The sequence below is a fragment of the Podarcis melisellensis genome (assembly GCF_964234715.1).
Source record: "Podarcis melisellensis genome assembly, chromosome: 5".
Taxonomy (NCBI): domain Eukaryota; kingdom Metazoa; phylum Chordata; class Lepidosauria; order Squamata; family Lacertidae; genus Podarcis; species Podarcis melisellensis.
Window position 1 is genome coordinate 87134140 of NC_138537.1, and position 18962 is coordinate 87153101.

The 18962-nt window shown below is 45.6% G+C and overlaps 1 protein-coding gene across 1 annotated transcript; it reads right to left on the bottom strand.

The window, feature by feature from the left end:
• Window positions 1–801: 801 nt before the first annotated feature.
• Window positions 802–18737, bottom strand: HIF1AN (hypoxia inducible factor 1 subunit alpha inhibitor). The gene is made up of 8 exons (XM_081913741.1): window positions 18228–18737; window positions 14054–14304; window positions 11724–11872; window positions 10126–10271; window positions 8124–8230; window positions 7049–7112; window positions 5208–5318; window positions 802–2997 (listed from the first exon to the last, which is right to left on the bottom strand). The coding sequence occupies exons 1-8, from the start codon at window positions 18720–18722 to the stop codon at window positions 2953–2955; spliced, it is 1368 nt and encodes a 455-aa protein (XP_081769867.1). The 5' UTR covers window positions 18723–18737; the 3' UTR covers window positions 802–2952.
• Window positions 18738–18962: the final 225 nt, after the last annotated feature.

Below are 18962 nucleotides of genomic sequence, written 5' to 3' on the forward strand. Positions count from 1 at the left end.
TCTAGATTGGGGTTTCCCAAACTTGGGTCTCCTGCTGTTTTTGGACTGCAACTCTCATCATCCCTGACCACTGGTCCTGCTAGCTGGGGATGATGGGAGTTGTAGTCCCAAAACAGCTGGAGACCCAGGTTTGAGAAGCCCTGGTCTAGATACATTGCCAAGACAGGGGTGGGTTTGTACGTACACTCCAGGAGGCCACAGGCAATGAACCTCCTTTGGAAGGGCTCTGTATGTTAGTTCCTGTTTGCCACTGAGCAGCTGCTTGGAGTCACAAGGCTCTGTTTACATTCCAGAGACAGTCCAGGCTGTTGGAAATCTCATGGGAGACTAGAGACGGATGTGACGTTATTGGTTTCCTGTTTCCTTTGTTTTGCTTGCTCTCTGCTTTCATAGAGAGAGGATGTATATTTCTTTGTTGTCTGCGTAATAAGAAATAAAGCATAGCATGTAGCCATAAATCTCATAACTTCCCTGTGCTGGATTCTCTGCTGAATGGGAGAACGTGCCTTAGAGCCTTATGAAAGGCTCAGGTCGTTAATTATTCGTCGGGAGGGCGATTCTGAAGGACTTGGAGGAAGGTGAGCTTTATCAGCTTGGCCGAGCGGAGATCCCAACAGTGTAGGCGAAAATTGTAGTTCCAGAGATCTACAAACACAAGGTTCTAGCAACAGCATCAAGAGTCTGAGCACTACACAGCAAGCCTATGCCACAGCCCTCAAAGGGATAGCCATTCCCACAGTCCTGATCGTGTTCTCTGATAGAGAGGGCCATTTGTTGGGCAGAACAAAGGGAACACCATACTTCTCTTTTTGGACAGTTTTATTTTAAGAACTACGCTTCAGGATGCATTACGCCTTTCCCACATGTCCTCACACATCATCACAGAAAACGCGCGCACACACACACAGCTTTCCCCAATACCACACAGGGCATCAAAAGCATAGGATTAAAAAAACACAAAAAAACACAAGAGAAGACAGTAACTTAATCAGTCCATCAGTGCATTGTAAACTGAGTTCTTGCACCGGTCAGGCGCAATGATTTTTTTTTCTTCTTTATTAAAAAAAACCAACCGTTAAAAAACTTTCAAAAGTTACCTTTGGCAAAAAGAAATGAGAGATCCGAAGGTTGTGTTTAAGTCCCATCCTCTCCATTCCAAGCGAGGCGAGTGGCCCCTTTCCGCATGGGCTCTATGCAACAGCAAAGTTCCACAAATTGCTCCAATCTCTGTTGGCACCCTGGCCAATACTGCTGCACATCCAGGGCACTTTCCGTGAAGCACAAGAATTGCTTTTGCCCTCAGGCAAAGGCAGAATGCATTTATTAGTACTACCATTTGCCAAGTCCAATCTTGCTCTTCAGAAGCCATTCTATCCCCTTTCCCGATCTATTATCTATGGCAAGAACTCTGGCATTCCACTGCTTCTATGTGGCTGGCGGAGCTAAATCAAGGAGTAGGTTTGGCTTATGACAAAGCTCCATTGCTCCCTCCACCTGCCCAGTGAAATCTGAACCACTACCCAGCTTTCTCCAGAATGTCTTCAGCTACTGCATTCTGAATTCACAGTAAAAGATTAGGAGTGTGATCCGTACAATAAAAGGATAAGAGCGTGATCTGTCCCAAAAAAGGTGAAGTCATGCTCAGGTGTTGTCCCAGCAAGCTGGTCATGACCTCTCTCCTGCTGGGACAAGCAAAGCTTTTGCAGCGAGGTCTTCTCAAAACTCCATTTCACAGAAAAGCACCTCTGTGGCAAAGGGACAAAGCTGGGATCTCAACTCAGCACTCTCGTCTTGATGAAACACAGCCAGAAACACCCACATTTCCTGTCAAGCAGGGGAAAGTGGAATAGAATGGAAAATAGAGGCTTCCACCCTACATAGAAGTCTGTCGAAAAAAATCACTGCAATAAAGTGTTACTGTAACTTTGCTGTTCCCCTTCTCCACCTATTTATCCATTATAATCCAGTATGCAGAAGGCTGGGGATGGAGTGAAATTAACATTTCCATGTATGGAAAGAGAAACACAACACAAAGGTGTTTTTTACTGACAAAGGGCACTGGTGCTCATTGTGGAAAAGCCGTCCGGAGTGTAGCAAAGGGAATCTGTGTGTATGGGGATTTCAGCCCGGACTTCCAACAGAATGAAGAGGTCAGGCCCTCCAAAACGCTGTTTTCGATGTTAATTTGGCACAGCGGACTTGGAAGACTTTATTGTCTCCATCCCCACCTTCTCCCTCTATGTACTTGTAACCATAATTTTGCTTTACATTAAAAAATTGTGCCATCAGAGAGAAGGCGACCTTTGACAAACACGGAAGCTAAACCTCAGAGAAGGGGTGGCGGGGAGATTTCTAATGCCAAGGTGCAGAGGGAAGATCTACATGGCTTGTCTAGTTGCTTCTCACACACAGGCAACTATGCAGATGCCAGCATGCAATTGCTTTCACTTCCCAGGCAAAATAAGCAGACAGTGGAATCTTACATGGCCAAAGGTTCTCTCCCGCTTCGGGAGACTCTCAAGACTTTGAGACTTACTGCGTCCACCCCTCATGCAACATCATACAATTCAGCTGGTGGGATGAACGCAAAAGACTGGCAGGACCAATCTAAACTCTGCTCCCTCCCCAAAAAAGTATTTTGCAATGTGACAGGTGGCAGGCAAGTACCAGGCGCCAATCTCTGTATACTGGCAGGTTGCAGACACATGAGTCCTTGGCAGCTAGGTTCCTACTTCGTAAAGCACGGGATCCTCTGGAAGGTTAAGTGAAGTTGAAAGAGGGATGGACGGGAGTGTTTGATGGTACCAGTCACTCCCTACGTTGGTGCAGGACAGGGCAGAGTTGTGCCAGGAGCACCTCAGTCTTTCAATTTCTGCGTGCGATACTAGCGCCTAGTATCTTCCACTTGTCTGTGAAGCAGCTCGCAACATCCACCACTGCAGAGGCCGAGGGTTAGTCATATCGCCCCTTAATCATCATATTCAACAAGGGGCCCACCTGTTGAGACAACAACAAAGGAGTAGAACCATAAAAATTGTTGGCTATAGACATATGCCGCATGGAGTGATGTTTGCACAGCCAAAAATCTTCCCAAGATGAAAAACTGTAAACACAGCTGGAAAGAGCAGAACACCATTGAAGTCAACACTAGAGGTTAATTCTGTGTCCAGGGCAGGCGCCCTGAGACCCTACCTGCCTGTGGACTGTTTTGCCAGAGTGGTGCATGCTCTAGTTATCTCCCGCTTAGACTCTCCCGCAATGCGCTTTAAGTGGGGCTACCTTTGAAGGTGACCCGGAAACTGCAATTAATCCAGAATGTGGCAGCTAGACTGGTGACTGGGAGCGGCCGCCGGGACCACATAACACCAGTCCTGAGAGATCTGCATTGGCTCCCAGTACGTTTCCGAGCACAATTCAAAGTGTTGGTGCTGACCTTTAAAGCCCTAAACGGCCTCGGTCCTGTATACCTGAAGGAGCGTCTCCACCCCCATCTTTCAGCCTGGACACTGAGATCCAGTGCAAAGGGCCTTCTGGCGGTTCCCTCATTGCGAGAAGTGAGATTACAGGGAACCAGACAGAGGGCCTTCTTGGTAGTGGCACCCGCCCTGTGGAACACCCTCCCTTCTGATGTGAAGGAAATAAGCTATCTTCTCTTTAAAAGACATCTGAAGGCAACTCTGCTTAGGGAAGTTTTTAATATTTAATGCTGTATTGTTTTTAACACTTGATTGGAAGCCGCCCAGAGTGGCTGGGGAAACTAAGCCAGATGGGCGGGGTATAAATAATACAACATCATCATCATCATCATCATCATTATTATTATTATTATTATTATTATTATTATTATTATTATCACTGTGCATCTTCCAACCCATTCTCTCTTTTTTAAAAAAATAATTTTTATTAAGTTTTACAATTTTATAATCACCACAATCAACATTGTCTAAAAGCAAAAAGGAATATAAATCCCCAGGCACGCCCCCCCCGACTTCCCTCAATTTCCTCTTATGGTTTTTTTGTCTATTTACTTCCCCTGCTTGTTTTATTCTACCTTAATATTGCAATTTTTAACTTAAATGTTGTTATATTCTTCACTTTTTTATACCATACTTATTTTCACATTTCCACTTACACTTTGTTATTCTCCAATTATTACATCTTAACGTCCTTATTTATTTTGTTAATTGTAAATGTTTACTCAAACCCTGCTAGTGAGTCCACTTCTTTACAATATTTCTGTAAATACAACATAAATGGTTCCCAGTCTTTTTTAAAGTCTCTATTGTCCTTGTTTATCTTCCAACCTATTCTCAGTAAAGGATAATAGGCTTGGAACTCAACATTAATGTTTGGAGCCCTCACCCCAGTAGAACAAGCAGCCCTTAAAATCACTGTCAATTGTCACTTGTTTGCAACACCAGTGTGCAATTGTTTACAGAGGTTTTCCTTAACAGTAACATCTATTGAACTCCGAAGACCTTTGAAACCCTGCCCCTTGGGTGAATCAGCCTACTTTTGAAATCCGCCACCTTTCCTGATGTATATAGAAGATCTTATTGTATCTTAAGTTTTGAGAGATGTCAATTTGCCAACGACATAGTGCTGAGCCTCAAAGGTTAAACCGGGATGTCACTTGGCTTTGGGCAAATAGTACCAGAGATACCTCAAATTGGTATGACTCTATTAAAACCCACATTTTGCTTGTATTCCTTTTCATTTTAATACCACCCCGGCATCTTCGTAGATGATGTCCGGAGGTATTTTAAAATAAATACCGTATTTTTTGCTCTATAAGACTCACTTTTTCCCTCCTAAAAAGTAAGGGGAAATGTGTGTGCATCTTATGGAGCGAATGCAGGCTGCGCAGCTATCTCAGAAGCCAGAACAGCAAGAGGGATTGCTGCTTTCACTGCACAGTGATCCCTGTTGTTGTTCTGGCTTCTGAGATTCAGAATATTTTTTTTCTTGTTTTCCTCCTCCAAAAACTAGGTGCGTCTTGTGGTCTGGTGCGTCTTATAGAGCGAAAAAATACGGTACATAAATATATGGCATAATTTATAGCCTTTCTTTTCTCCCAGGGTTAACCCTTCATGCATATCTAAGGAACTGCAAACGACTGACAGAATTAGGCCCAATTAGAACTCGGGGGGTTCTGGGCAACTTAGCCCCCTTGGCCCCCAATAACAGTTTTCAGGTTTGTCCTGTACCTCTTGTGGGTTTCCAAGCGCCTCGCCCAGCATTTTCTCTATGTTCCTCATTATTGCCACCTTCTGATGAGCCTTTAGGGGATATTCAATCCTTTTGGGAGTTGGAGCACCCTGGGAAAAACACAAACACATATTTACATTACAGGTAGGTAGCCATGTTGGTCTGCCGTAGTTGACACAAAATTAAAAAAAATCCTTCCAGTAGCACCTTAGAGACCAACTAAGTTAGTTATTGGTATGAGCTTTCGTGTGCATTCAGTGTATCTGAAGAAGTGTGCATGCACACAAAGCTCATACCAATAACTAACTTAGTTGGTCTCTAAGGTGCTACTTGGGACGCTGGTGGTGCTGTGAGTTAAACCACAGAGCCTAGGACTTGCCGATCTGAAGGTCGGTGGTTCGAATCCCCCAACGGGGTGAGCTCCCGTTGCTCAGTCCCTGCTCCTGCCAACCTAGCAGTTTGAAAGCACGTCAAAGTACAAGTAGATAAATAGGTACCACTCCGGCGGGAAGGTAAACAGTGTTTCCGTGAGCTGCTCTCGTTCACCAGAAGCAGCTTAGTCATGCTGACCACATGACCTGGAAGCTTTGCGCCGGCTCCCTTGGTCAATAAAGCGAGATGAGCACCGCAACCCCAGAGCCGGTCACGACTGGACCTAATGGTCAGGGGTCCCTTTACCTTAAGGAGCTACTGGAAGGAATTTTTTAAATTTTGTGTCGACATATTTACATGTGCTCATACTCTCAAAGAGGATTCCCCCCCACACACACACACTTAGGAAGCTTCCAAATCAAAACAAAGCCAGCCAGCTGGGCGGGGTATAAATAATAAATTATTATTATTATTATTATTATTATTATTATTATATAGACAAAGAGACTAGCATCAAACTTGCAGCGCTCACTCTGGTTTCTGGTTTGGGAGGTAGCAGAAAAACCAAAAGGAAACAGCAGGATCATAAGTTTGTTACTTGAAAAAACTAACACACACACCCCCATCACACACATACAAGCACAATAAAACAGTGGGGGACAGGAGAATGGTTGGTATTCTATTAGCAGCCAAATGGCACAGAGTCATAATAGAGGTCACTGCACAAATGCTGGTCTAGGAAAGGTCTCCCTAAAAGAACCATCACCATTAAACAATTGGGCATTATTTCAACCCAAGGAACTACATACTTCACAGAGGGAATATCTACGGACTGCCTCTACCAATGTGAACCAGCTTGGACCCAGTGATCATCATCGCAGGGGCCCTTCTTTGTGTGCCTCCTCCACGGTAGCTCCAGAGGGCGACAACATGAGAAGGGGGTCTTTTCTGCAGTGGCTCCCTTTTGTGGAATGGGCTCCCCAGGAGTCTTCATTACATATCTTTAGGTGTCAGGTGAAAAAGTTTCTCTTTAACTAGACCTTTGGCTGATTAGCATTCTATGACCTTTTAAATATGTTTGCGGGGGGGGGGGGGGTAATTGGTTGGTTTTGCTTTTGTTCTGTTATGTACTTTGTGTTCTCCTTTTGTATTTTTATGTTGTGAACTGCCCTGTGTTCTTTGGATGAAGGGTGGCATGCAAATTTACTGAACACCAATGCAGCCATACAAATTCTTTAAGAGATGGAATTAAGAACACAGGCCAGGTTTGGAAGAGTTAATGTAGCTCTAGGGAACCTTAAGCAGCCCTCAGAGGTGTGTAGAATGAAGAGGACAGGTTTTATAATGCAGCAACGTCAATACTGCATTACCCCACACAACAAATATTTCAAGTAGCAGCTCTATGTTTCTGTTCTGTCCATGCGCAAAGTTCTCTTCTGCCAGCAACAAAAGCTAGAGACATGTTTACCTTGTACCAAAAGTTTACAGTGATGGTAATTCCTCCGTTCAGCAGGGACTCGATGTGATGCCACCTGAATAGAATAATAGAAAGGCCAGGGAAATTGTATACGTTTCCAATTCTAGCCACAGAGAATTTAAGAATTAACGACGCCAGTGCTACAGAATCAACGCAGACAGCTCAGCTTGAGCCTTTGTTATTCTTTTATCCCCCTGGCTTCTATCCTATTTGCACTTTGTGCCAGGGAACTATGCTATGACTATCCGTGACCTCTTGCTGTTTGAATCTGTTGTGCTCAATAGATCACACTCCCATTAATGGGTGCTCTCTTGCATGTGCATACTTTATCTCAGAATACAAAGAAAGCATGCTTCCCGCCTTCAGGACCAACCTGACAAAGGTAGGTTCACTTTCATTCTAAGTTGAAAGGGCTACGGGAAGTGAAGGAAGGCACTTTCTCCCCCTTTCCCCTATACTTTTACTTCCTGTGGGATGTGTGCCATTTCCCATTTAAGTCCCATAGAGATTGGTACATGGATAGATCCACACCCGGCTTGGGTCAAACTTACTCTAACCTTACAGTAAAGGAGAACTCACCCCATGAGATTAGCCTCAGCTACTTGGGTTTTTTTTTTTAGAAAACCAATAGAGATGGACTAAAATATTACACAGTTGTGTATGAAGTTTTCAGTGGTTGGAACATTTTGATCCTGTGTTGAACTGCCATGGTGAGAGTGCAAAAGGATAAGCCTCACCTTACTTAAACCCACCCACCCAAATCCAAGCTACTAGCAAATGTCAAGGATGTTTTTATTTTTCCTCTCTCTTCTGGCATGAGCACACCTTAAAACACAAAAGCCTATTTATCCTCCATATCTTGAGGATAAAGGAAGCACTCCCTCCCTTTTGAATACACAGAGAAGGTAAAAACTGTAGGCCTTACAATACATCTGAGTCAAAAAAGAAAAACCCATAGGCCTCTTGTGAGCCCAAGGTTCCCATTCCTTAATCTGGGGCCCTGGGTTCTGCTGCAGTTGCCCCATTCCCACACCACCCTGTCCAATCCTCCGTCTATGCTCATTACCAATACATGGGGATATAAAGCACATCGCCTGGGCCCACCACAGTCTCATAGCCAACTACGTTCTGGAAATTGGGAAAGCGCTCATAGTCAGGATTGTCGAAGTCAACCTAGCAAAACAGGAGAAAAGAACATGTCACTGGAGAGGCTGAAGTCACAAAGGTCATCTAGAGAGTTCCCCAGAGTGTGGTCCTTTCCCATGCCCCAATTCCCCTCAGGTAAACCTGCACGAGCTCAGGTAGAGACAACAACCTGTTGCATACTAGTCACAAAAGTTAACCTGGAAAGTCAGGTGCTAGGCTAAATTCTAGATTTAACCCAATGTGTTTTCTTCACAGCAAAATCAGTCAACACAGTATTAAGTAAGACAGTAATAGACGGTGTTTGTCTCCTAAGTGCACATCAGTAAATGGTAGAAAAGAGGTCTGTGTTGCATGTCTGTACTATAGGTAGACAGTAAGCAAATGAAATGGGGAAGGTTGGGTTCAGGCTGAAGTCCAATCATGAACTAGAATCTTGCTTTTACATTTTTTTTAAAAAAAGATAGGCTACCTAGAAATTTGATAGGTTGTTTAGATACCTTGGTGGAAGGCAAATTCCATCCCATTAATTTGTTGTCCCTGGACAAGACTACACATACGGTTGTAAAAGCTGGTTACTCATGCCAATGTGGAGTGTACATGTTCAGAGGACAATGCACTACTCACCTTGCATCGAATAGTATAGTGCTTTCTTAGTATAGTATAAAGTATAGTGTATATTATGGATGCCGCATACTGGAGAGCCAGTGTGATATAGGGATTAGTGTGTTGGGAATAGGATTTGGGTGAAAGCTCCGATCAGCCACAAAGTTCTGTGTGTGTCCTTGGGCCAGCCACTCTCTCTCTTGGAAAAACCTGCCTCAGAGAGTTGTTGAGAGAGTAAAATGGGGAAGAACCATCTTGAGTTCCTCAGAGAAGAGGCAGGATGCAAATGCAATAATGTGGGACGTTGCTGCGTTTAATCTGGAGCACAGCCACACTTTTCCCCATGGCACTGAATCACATGCAATCATTTGAAAAGAAAGCAGGGCGTGTTTGTGTACAGAAACCCCACATATAAGCACCTGCTTGCACACTGGGGTTTCTTTGCAGCACAGTTGTTGCTTTTCATGTCTCTTTCCTTCAACATCAAGGGGTTAGGCTAAATTATCAGACTAAACACCAGCAAGTAAGGCCTGAACAGGACAAAGAGACGTTGACCACAAATAACAGGAGGAAAATATAGATCACATTTTGCTTGTGACCTCTTTCAGGCTGGTCATTGTTAGACAGGACATAGAAGCCTGTGTGAATCTTCCATCTGATCAGAACAAAGGATAGTATTCAACTCAGTTTTACTCAGACCCACTGAAATTAAAGAATGTGAATAAGTTAGGTCCATTCATTTCCATCAGTCTACTCTGTGTAAAACTAAGTTGAATGCCACCCAAATATTTTGTATCACATACTCTTACAAAGTTGCCAACAAAGGTCCGTACAGTTAAAGCTATGGTTTTCCTAGTAGTGATGTATGGAAGTGAGAGCTGGACCATAAAGAAGGCTGATCGCTGAAGAATTGATGCTTTTGAATTATGGTGCTAGAGGAGACTCTTGAGAGTGCCATGGACTGCAAGAAGATCAAACCTATACATTCTTAAGGAAATCAGCCCCGAGTGCTCACTGGAAGGACAGATCGTGAAGCTGAGGCTCCAATACTTTGGCCACCTCATGAGACGAGAAGACTCCCTGGAAAAGACCCTGATGTTGGGAAAGATGGAGGGCACAAAGAGAAGGGAACGACAGAGGACGAGATGGTTGGATAGTGCTCTTGAAGCTACCAGCATGAGTTTGACCAAACTGTGGGAGTCAGTGGAAGACAGGAGTGCCTGGCGTGCTCTCGTCCATGGGGTCATGAAGAGTTGGATACGACTGAACGACAACAATTCTTACAAATTAGGGGCCATTTGGCACAGATATCGCCTTACCTGGCTCTGCCGATCACACGGGTGGTGCACAGGATAAGGATAGAGGCACTCAAACTGGTCAGGGGAAAACAGGATGCAACGCTTGTATCCCTTAATCTGAGCAAAGAAGTTCTGCTGCTCATCATAGTGTGCTGGAGTCACATTCCCTTCATAAAAAGAAACAGAGACACTGTAAACCTGATAGCCCTCTTAGCACAAGTATTAATAATGAGGGTGTGCCTACATTACAAGTAAACCGTTAGAAAATAAAGTTTTAAGAGCATGTTGGGCAATTTAACAATACTGTCAGGACCCACTGAAGGCTGCGGCTCCCATCATTGCGTAAGAAAAGCCACTGACAAACCAATTCAAAACCAGCTTAACAGCTGTGGTTTAGAGGTTCAGTAGTGCCCCGCAAGACGAACGCCTTGCAAGACGGAAAACCCGCTAGACGAAAGGGTTTTCAGTTTTGGAGGCGCTTCGCAAAACGAATTTCCCTATGGGGTTGCTTCGCAAGACGAAAAAATCTTGCGTCCCCCCGCGGGTTTTTTTCGCTTTTTTCGCCCTTTTCCTAAGCCGCTAAGCCGCTTATCACCTGTTCCGCTGATAAGCCGCTTAACAGGTGATCGCTGAAAGCCGCTAGACCGCTGTAGCGCTAATCCGCTTAACAGGTGATTGCTGAAAGCCGCTAGACCGCTGTAGCGCTAATCCGCTAAGCTGTCAATGGGCTTGCTTCGCAAGACGAAAAAACCGCTAGACGAAGAGAATCGCGGAACGGATTCTTTTCATCTAGCGAGGCACCACTGTTTTCTGAATAATAGTTATCCATACAGAGAGCTATCCAAAGCAAAGGAAGTAGTTTAATGGTTTTACTGTAGGCTGTCTTGTGAGAGAGTGCCCTCAAAGGCAGGATAGAATCATTACCTTACAATGGGTGATCTGCATCGGTCATGCACCAAAATAAATCAAGTTCTACGTAGGGGGGGGATCTAAACAGTGTATTCAGTTATACAGAGGACACATCTGAATGTATGTCATCGGTTTAGAGCACTTGCATCATCTGGGTCCTCGCAACAAGACAGTGGTACACGTTACAGGACAAAGAAGAATTAGTTACGTGCAGAAAGTCCTTCTCACTAGAGAAGTCAGATGACTGCCATGCTGCCTATTTGTGCAGCCAGAGGGAAGGGATGCATGTGAAAGAAGTAAGAACCAAGTAAGAAAAGTGTGATTTATCTTTTCAGATGTAACCTGTGAACAAGAGGCCCTGTTCTCAAAGATTATGTAGGTCTCGGGTAGCCAAAGCTATGCCCTCGAGACATTTGGACTGCAACTTCCATCATCCCTGTTCACTGGCCATGCTGCCTGGAGCCCAACAAGATCTGGGAGGCATAATGTTGGCTATTCTGGCATCTGTGGACCCCCATCCCTGACACCGCTTCTTTGAATCAGGCCTCTGAATCACCTACGTCAGATTTTCGTATATGAGATAACAGTGGCTAGATGTTGGATGTTCGTGTGCAAAAGGAATCCCTAAGAAGTTGTCTATGCTAAAAGCAAAATGTAATGAGTTGTCCAAAGACCTTTAGGCACATTTAAGTCTAAGGCAGATCTGCTACCTTCCATGCCGATCAGTAACAAGTTGGATGTCAGCTGACCCCAGCCTCGCTTTGCCTGTTGCCTGTTAATCCAATTCCAATTGAAGCCCAGGAAATCCACCACGATTTTCCTCCCAACTGTGTCATTCAGAGTCTGCTGCAGATAAAGCCTGCACACGGCAGAAAACAAGGGGGAAAGGAGAATTTTACATGTAGGTCTGCAAAAAGGAAGATATTGCTTGCCATCTTTCATTCATTTTTAGCCAATGCCTCAAAAATACATTCACTTATATAGAAACCTGATAAGCAAAGGCTATCTTTGCACAGAGGACTGCAGATTTAAGGAAAGGATTCACTTGAGCACTACCAAGTCAATAGAAATTGGGCAGGTACACAAATGCAGGATGACCCATCTGTTCCCTGATGCACAAAACACAGGGTTTCAGGTACTCTCATTCTCAGAGATCAGTCTAGAAGCTGTCCTGTCTTTGTATCCTTTCAGAAAGGATACAAAACCTATCTTCCAAAAGACCTACAGCAGTGGATTAGGGACTGTGACCTAGTGTTAATACTGCTGTTGATTATACTGATTATGATAACAGGTTCCTGGCCTGCCTTTTAGGGTGTATGTCCTCCAGATGGGTTGCAACAAAGTAAGATACACCATTAAAATAGCAGTAAAAATAGCTAGCATTAAAATAGCAGTAGCAGAGTAAACAGTTCTCATATATAACCAACCATAAAACAACCCATAAAAAGCCCTTGTTTATGATGCTCTTATTTTCAAAACTGCATCTTTTTATTATTTTTATTCTATTATTTTTATAGGAAGCTGCTTTGAGCATTGGGGAGGATGGACAAAAATGCTAAACCATTTTTCAAAAAGAAAAAAACCACACACATCCAGTTGTACAACTGGCGAATGAGCGACTCCTTGATTCTGCTCACTGCAATCAACAAAGGAAGCAAAGGGTCTCTTCTCCCAAGCTGTGCAGCACTTCCTTTATTGTAGCCTTCTTCTTGGCTTTAATTACACAGCCACTTCCCAATGAATTTAATAGGAAAGGGAGCACCAGAACCAGCCCCCCACTAAGTCCAGAATCCTATTTCTTTTCCCCAACACCTTGAGTGCTGCCCAAAGGAACACACTTATTGGATGCCTTCAGCAGCAATACTAGCACAATAACTACTAGATATGATCCTGTTGCTTCAGGAAGACGCTTGTGCATGGTAAAAGGGGGATGAACAGGAAGGTGGAGGAATTCCCTACAAGGTAGGAAGTACAGGATTTGACCATGTGAAGAGAGAAATATATTCTGTTTTGGATCAGTCTGCACTGTGACAGAATTTCTGTATGATGCAAGCAGCTAGCCAGGGATGATATCTCAGACTAGTCACTTAGAACAGAAGTAGAGAACCGCGGGCCTGGGGGCCAAATGAAGCCCTCTAGCCCTCTCGATCTGACCCTCGGGACTCTTCCTGCCCTCAGAACTCAAGGGGATGCCCTTGAGACTGACCCAGAAACTCCAGTGGGTGCAGAATGCCGCAGCGGGACTCCTTACGGGGTCCTCGCTGCGAGATCACATTCACCCGGTGCTATACCAGCTGCACTGGCTCCCGGTGGAGTACAGGATCAGGTTTAAGGTGCTGGTTTTAACCTTTAAAGCCCTATACGGCCTAGGACCCTCGTACCTACGGGACCGCCTCTCCTGGTATGTCCCACAGAGGAACTTACGGTCTTCAAACAAAAACATCTTGAAGGTCCCAGGCCACAGAGAGGTAAGGCTGGCCTCAACTAGAGCCAGGGCTTTTTCAGCTGTGGCTCCGATCTGGTGGAACGTTCTGCCACAAGAGACTAGGGCCCTGAGGGACTAGACATCTTTCCGCAGGGGCTGCAAGACAGAGCTGTTCCACCAGGCCTTTGGTCAGGGCACAGCCTGACTCCCTCCTTTGGCAATCTTCACAGAACTTTAGCTTAATGGTTGCCATCAATTTGATTTGAATTAATTTCATAATGAAATGATTTTAAAATGTTGTACTATTTTATTGTTGTTAGCCACCCTGAGCCCGGCCTCGGCTGGGGAGGGCGGGATATAAATAAAATTTTTTATTATTATTATATTATTCCTATGCCACACCCTTCACCAGTCCTGCTTCACAACTTACTTGAGATAAAACTTACACCAATTGCTCCACCCACTCTGGCTCTGGCCCCACCCGGTCACTGAAATGTGTCCCCTAAATGAGAATGCAGCCTTTAGACTGAAAAAGGTTCCCACTCCTGCCTTAGAAGATACACCAGTCCATGTCTCACGACAGAGCCAAATCGCCAAGTCACCAACCGATGTTACCTTTCTCCACTATCCTGCTGTTCTATTTCTTGGAGCTGCTCAACGAAGTCGCTGAATTTCATCTCTTCCCTGCTTGACTTAGGCTTGAAGTTCTTAACGTTCGCCATTTTCTTCTCATCGTAATACAGGAACTTGTGTGTGCTTGCTCTATATACCGAAAAGTCCCCACTCCCAATGTTCTCCTGAAGATAGTCCAGATCCCATTTTAGAGCAGGGAACACCAGGTTTGTATCTGTCAACACCACTGGCTCCTAGGAATGACAAGAAAAAAGCACAAAGCATAGCAATGCAAAATCCCAAGGTAAGGTGGGAGGTATCTAACTCTCAGCCACAAATATTCAGGCTGATTTTGCAACTAGGAATAAGCAATGGAAGGAAAGTAGCTGCAACTATTCACTGCCGTCACTCATAAAGCACAGCCTTACACACTGACGACAGCCCGATACAGCGGAACACTAGAAGTCAAAAAGAAGAATGGTGATGGGTTTACCTTTCTGATTAATGCTCAAGCCATGAAACAAAATGCTTAACTCTTCAATAAGGATACTCAAATAGTGTTCAAAACTGAGATATATAAGCAAGGCACCAAATGGCAGCTTAAACCTAGGTTATGGTCACAACACAATGCTTATTTGTCAGGGGTTGGACTAAATGACCCTCAGTATCCCTTCCAACGCCACAATTCTATGATCTCAACTACATTGCTTGACTGTAGCTTGCCCTTACAATTCATTCACCCCAGTATGCAAGAGGGAGAAGCACACACAGTGGAAATGGTATTAACTATGGTCTAAGGCAGAGGTTTTTTCACTGGCTCGATGGAGATGCTGGCTGCCAACCTGGTGCCCACCAATCTTCATATAGTCACAACTGGGCCCGAGCCAGTGGCAAAATATGCCTGGCGCCCAGGAAATTTCTAACACTGTACTCAAATATTAGAAGCAAACACAGATTTGCCTCCAAATACCTCTATTGAGAGGTCTTTGAATAACTTAAAGAGTTGTTTGAAAGGCTATAAGGCAACAAAGTATGAAAGGCATTCATAAGAGCATAAGAAGAGCCCAGCTGGGTAAAATCGAGCAAAAGCCCATCTCATCCATCATTCTATTCTCACCGTGGCTAACCAAGGACTTAAAGCAGGCTTCCTCAACCTCGGCCTTCCACGTGTTTTGAGACTACAATTCCCATCATCCCTGACCACTGGTCCTACTAGCTAGGGATCATGCGAGTTGTAGGCCAAAAACATCTGGAGGGTGGATGTTGAGGAAGCCTGGCCTAAAGGGACACCTATAATGGCACTCTCCCTTGTGAACCCCAGCAGCTGATGCTCAGAGGCACACTGCTAATTATTAGTAGCCTTATTCTCCAAGAATGTGTCTAATCCCCTCTTAAAGTCACCCAAGTTGGTGGCTATCACTCGAATGATGAGAATACATCAGCCTTGGAAATACATAATTGGGGAGCAGAAGGCGGGCAGCAGAAGGGCCTACTTTTTCTGCCTATCCTAAAGCTGATCACCTTCCATTCCGCAATCAAACCACTATGGTGCTGCTTCTAGTCTTGCAGACACCTAAAACCTTGCCTTCAGCCCAATGCCCCAGTTTACCACAGCAGCGCCACTTGCTATTTCAAAGCCCTTTTTTAGTTGTAAATGCACAGGAACTGTAATGCTGAAACAGGAACAATATCAGCAGGTTTTTCATATAGCAACTGCAGAATAAAGTATAATGAGTAAAAAGGGGATCCAGGTGACTAAGAAATATTTTGCAACAAAAATAATATAAAAACCACCCTCTTCTTTCCTCAGCCTATGTGCCACAAATCACTAACCTGTGCATGCGTGGGCCAGCTTGCCTTTATTTGAAGGTTGCTTGTGAAAAGTGAATATTCCCACCATGGGGATGTTTAAAAGAGGAAGTGGGAAAACTTCCCTCTATGCCCCCCTTTCCCCCCTATTTTTTCAAGGTTGAAGCCTCCTGATCCAGCAACCCTACTCCATCATGTGAACCTTCCCAGGATCTGAGATCTTTGAGGAAGGCCCTCTTCTTGGACCCACCACCCTCACAGATACAGAGTGGGCCTTCTCTGAAGCCACACTGGCTCCTTCCTTCCTATCCTTCTGCCAGCCAACAGGCTTCTGGGAACTGACCGCTTTTAATTAAAGGGCTGGTGCCATGCTGTTTTGATAATAATTCTGTGTGTGGTTTTAAGCATATGTGTAATTAGTTTTAATTCTATCAATGTTTAATGGTTTTTATAATGAAAGCTTCTTTCTCTGTTTTTAGCTGATTTGTTTTTAGCTGTAAGACGCCTTGAGTCTCTGTTTGGGGAAAAGGCAAGGTGTATATTTAAGTATGTATATGTATAATAATACTGGAGGCACACTAACGAAGGCTGGTGGCAAAGCGGGGGGAAGCAGATGAGTGGGCAAGGATGGGTTGCTCTCAGCAGAGGGGACGCTCCACTTTCTCCAGGAAGGAAACTCAGGCCTCCATCCCTCTCACTGTAAGCTGCCTTAAGTCATTGTCAAGGAAAAAGGCAGGGTATAGAGTATCACAGAATTGTAGAGTTGGAAGGGAGCCTGAAGATCATCTGGTTAGTATAAGCCATGGATAGGCAACCTAAGGCACGGGGGCCAGATCCAGCCCAATCGCCTTCTAAATCAAGCCCGTGGACGGTTTGGGAATCAGCGTGTTTTTACATGAGCAGAATGTGTGCTTTTATTTAAAATGCATCTCTGGGTTATTTGTGGGGCCTGCCTGGTATTTTTACATGAGTAGAATGTGTGCTTTTATTTAAAATGCATCTCTGCATTATTTGTGGGGCATAGGAATTCGTTAATTCCTCCCCCCCCAAAAAATAGCCCCCCCCCAAGTGGACTGGCCCCCTGCTGAAAAGGTTTGCTGACCCCTGGTAGAGAGTGTCACAGAATTGTAGAGTTGGAAGGGAACCAGAGGATTATCTAGTTAGTATAACCCCTGCAATGCATGCATATATATGTGTGTGTGTGTGTGTGTGTGTGTGTACACCCCCCACCCCATTTGGTGGTGTGGATAGACAGATAGGAATGAATGTATACATGTTATGTATATACATATTTGTGTGTGTGTATAGTTAAAGCTATGGTTTTCCTAGGAGTGATGTATGGAAGTGAGAGCTGGACCATAAAGAAGGCTGATCACTGAAGAATTGATGCTTTTGAATTCTGGCGCTGGAGGAGACTCTTGAGAGTCCCATGGACTGCAAGAAGATCAAACCTACCCATTCTGAAGGAAATCAGCCCTGAGTGCTCACTGGAAGGACAGATCCTGAAGCTGAGGCTCCAAGACTTTGGCCACCTCATGAGTAGAGAAGACTCCTTGGAAAAGACCCTGATGTTGGGAAAGATGGAGGGCACAAGGAGAAGGGGACGACAGAGGACGAGATGGTTGGACAGTGTTCTCGAAGCTACCAGCATGAGTTTGACCAAACTGTGGGAGGCAGCGGAAGACAGGAGTGCCTGGAGTGCTCTGGTCCATGGGGTCATGAAGAGTCAGACACAACTAAACGACTAAACAACAACAACATATGTGTGTGTGTGTGTGTGTGTGTGTGTGTCTGTCTGTGTGTACACGCACCCCCATTTGCGGGTATAGATAGACAGATAGGAATGAATGTATAAATGCATATGAATATTTGTGTGTGTGTGTGTGTGTGTGTGTGTAATAATAATAATAATAATAATAATAATAGAGCTGGAGGCACCGTAACCAAAGGTGGCGGCAAATCGTAGGAGAGGGGGTCAGGGCGTTTGCGAAACCCCCACACCCTACCCCTCTCAAAGACCACCACCCCGGATCTCAGCACAGGGGACCCCTCCCCCTTTCCGCCGTGTGTGTGTGTGTGTGTGTGTGTATATATATATACACACACACCCCACCCCCACACATTAAGGGGTATGGTTAGACAGACAAGAATGTATAAATGCATATACGTATTTTTGTGTGTGTAATAATAATAATAATAATGCTGGAGGCCTCCTAACCAAGGCTGGCGGCAAACCGTAGGAGAGGGGGCCAAGGCCCACACCCTACCCCTCTCAACCCCCCCCCCCCGGGTCTCAGCACAGGGGACCCCTCCCCCCGAGGGGGGGGCGCGTGTGTTTTGTGTTTGGGAAGGAGCCCAACCCCCTCACCTCGTTCTCGATGAGCTCCTCGGCCCGGGGGTCCCCGTGGCGGAGCCTGGGGATGGGCCGCGTGGGGAAGCTGTAGCGCCGGAACTGGGCTTCGCTCCAGCCTCGGTGGGGGCGGCCCCCGACCTCCCGCTCCTCCTCCTCTTCCTCCTCGCCGCCGCCGCCTTCGGGGCCCCTGGGAGGGAGGGGAGGCGGAGAAGGGCCCCCGTTCTCCTCAGCAGCAGCCGGGGAGGGGGAGGAGCAGGACGCGGAGGCCTCCGCCATCGCCCACCTCGCGACGCTGGGCAGCCCGGGGACTCTCGGCAGCGGCGCCTCGCTCGCTCCCTCAGGCGGAAACGGCGGGCGAGGAACATCCGGGTACGCCAGGACGTGCCTGTTGTTGTTGTTGTTGTTGCCGGCGTCGTCGTCCGCGAGGAGAGGGGAAGACTTCCGGTCGGCCCGAACGCAGCAGCGACCCCTGGCGGGCGGTGGAGGAAACGCGCCCTGAGCCATCAGCATCTCAGCTTGGAGCACCTTTGGTAAGCAGCAGGGCCGGCGCAGGCAGTTTTTTGGTGCCTGCAACCTGCCAGATGGTGTGAGTGAATATCTTCCTCGGGAGCGAGAGGGCAGGGAGGCAGCTGAAGATTTGGCTTTTCGACCTGGCTTGATTTGCACCCCAAAGCGGATACCAACAATGTAATGAAATGGAACGTCACAAATGCAGTGTAAATCAAGTAAAATCATTAAGGTGGGGTATAA

Excerpts from the sequence above, each read along its gene's own strand:
- HIF1AN (XM_081913741.1), bottom strand. The coding sequence starts at position 18,722 with ATGCTGATGGCTCAGGGCGCGTTTCCTCCACCGCCCGCCAGGGGTCGC. Across the intron at positions 8,231-10,125 it reads CGTGTGATCGGCAGAGCCAG|GTTGACTTCGACAATCCTGA; the intron begins GTAAGGCGATAT and ends CTGTTTTGCTAG. Across the intron at positions 5,319-7,048 it reads CTGTAAACTTTTGGTACAAG|GGTGCTCCAACTCCCAAAAG; the intron begins GTAAACATGTCT and ends TGTTTTTCCCAG.